Raw genomic sequence first — 2,069 nt, forward strand, 5'->3', positions numbered from 1 at the left:
AGCTGGAGAAGAGTATTGAATAGACCATTGACTGCTACGAGAACAAACAAGTTTGTCCTGGAGAGGGTGAAGCCAGGCTGCTCCTTGGAGGCAAGGATTCTGAAGCTTAATCTGACATACTTTGGACATGTTACAAGGTGGTATCAGTTCTTGGAGAGGGACGTCATGCTTGGGAGGGTGGAAGGACAGCGCAGGAGAGAAAGACCCTCAATAAGATGGATTGATTCAATTACTGTGGTAATGAAAGTAGGTGTTTAGGAGACAATAAGATTGGCAAGGGTTTGAGCAGGGTTAAGGGCTGTTGTACATACGGTCACTGTGAGTCACAGGCGAATCAGCAACATCTAACAACAACAATACGCTGTTTGGGTGGCCTAGTGGTAAGAAGCTGCACTGTAATCTCAGAGGCACACAGTTTGAATCCAGCAGCTTCTCTGCTGGAGAAATATGGGCAGTCTCTCTGATTTACTGTCTGAAAACACTGAAGGGTCAGCTCTGTTCAATCTATTCAACTGAACCAACACAACAGTATTCAGCTCAGCCTTTCCTCTCACTTTAGGTTATGTGTTTCCACACTGATAAAAGAAGTAATTCACTACTTGTGCCTTTGAGGCAGAACAGACTCATAGCTAACCCTCCATCAGGTTTCTCAGGCTCTAAATTGCATGGGAGCTGCTGATGGATTCCAACCCCAAGAGAAAAGTGGCCTTGTTAGCAGTGCAACTCTTTGCTTGCTAAGCCGCCAGATCTCTCCACAGAGTGAAGAGGTAGTACAATGAGTTTACATAAAAGATATATAATAAATTCATTTTGATTGTTGTTAAGTGCTGTTGAGTCAAGTATGACTCACAATCTTCCTATAAACAACAGATCTGAATCTTGCTATATCCTGAGCCATTTTCACCATTTCTGATATGCTTGAGCTCATTGTTAACAGTTACTGTGTTGATCCATATTGAGGGTCTTCTCTCCTCCGCTGACCCTCCAAGCATGATACCTTTTCCCAAGGATTGGCCCCTCCTAACCATATGTCAGTACAGGAGGTGAGATGAAACTTCACCATCTTTGCCTCTAAGGAGCCCTCTGATTGCACTTTTACTGCTTGTTCTTTTGGCAGTCCAAAGGATATTCAGTATTCTTCTTAAACACCACAACTCAAAAAATAAGCAATTATTATTAATTTATCATTATTGTTGTTGTTATTATTATTAGGCATTTCCTTTAATGATCCTAAAAGGAAAAAAGTGGCATTTAATAACTTTACAGAGGAGACATAGACCTATTCCTAGGATTTTATTAGATTTTAAAAATACTGATTTAGCACAATATGTATGCTTAATTATACTTTTGACAAAACTCTACTGTCCTACAGTACACAGTTCTTTGAACTCAGATCTGTTAAGTAGAAAAAGGTATTATAGAACGATATTTGTAGTATGATCTCATTTTGTTTTTAATAGAGGTTAGCTATTTGGAAGATGTTGCAGGAAACATTTAAACACATTGGTTATAATGTGGATTCTCTGAGAATATATTCTTGGATTACATCTGTGTACTTCAAAATTACTTGGAAAAGCTGTGACTTTTTTAAAAATACAATGTGTAGTGTAATAGTTATGACTTACAATGCTGTGTCCTGAGCACTTTTCACACATTTTTGTTTAAATCACTTAATCCTGATGACAACCCTTTAAGGCAATAAATGTTAATGCCTTTAGTTCTGATAGCTGCTTTTAAATGTACATTTCTGGTTTTTTTTTAAAACAACAATATTTTAGCTTTTGTTTTTCATTTTATAGTACCATTTATATCACAAATTATAATGAAAGTGGTAGAAGGAGGGAAGTTGGACGGAAGTTACACTAAATGTTGGGTTTTTTGGTTTGTTTTTCCAGAAATTGGAGACATTGCTGGTGTTGCTGATGTTACAATCAGACAGTCCTATAGACTTATCTATCCTCGAGCCCCAGATCTGTTTCCTGCAGACTTCAAATTTGACACCCCTGTGGACAAACTACCACAGCTATAAATTCACAGAACTGGTGTGAGACTCTGTAAACACTGAACTT

General features: G+C 38.1%; 1 protein-coding gene across 1 annotated transcript in view; it reads left to right on the forward strand.

The window, feature by feature from the left end:
• The window catches only part of GTF2B (general transcription factor IIB), a 22,275-nt gene extending 20,246 nt beyond the window's left edge, over window positions 1-2,029 (forward strand). The window contains exon 6 of the mRNA XM_006898219.1: window positions 1,896-2,029. Coding sequence (XP_006898281.1) covers window positions 1,896-2,029 — 134 coding nt within the window. The remainder of the gene's footprint in view (window positions 1-1,895) is intronic.
• Window positions 2,030-2,069: the final 40 nt, after the last annotated feature.

The sequence above is a fragment of the Elephantulus edwardii genome, unplaced genomic scaffold, assembly GCF_000299155.1.
Source record: "Elephantulus edwardii isolate Elephantulus edwardi_28Jun2011 unplaced genomic scaffold, EleEdw1.0 scaffold00224, whole genome shotgun sequence".
Taxonomy (NCBI): domain Eukaryota; kingdom Metazoa; phylum Chordata; class Mammalia; order Macroscelidea; family Macroscelididae; genus Elephantulus; species Elephantulus edwardii.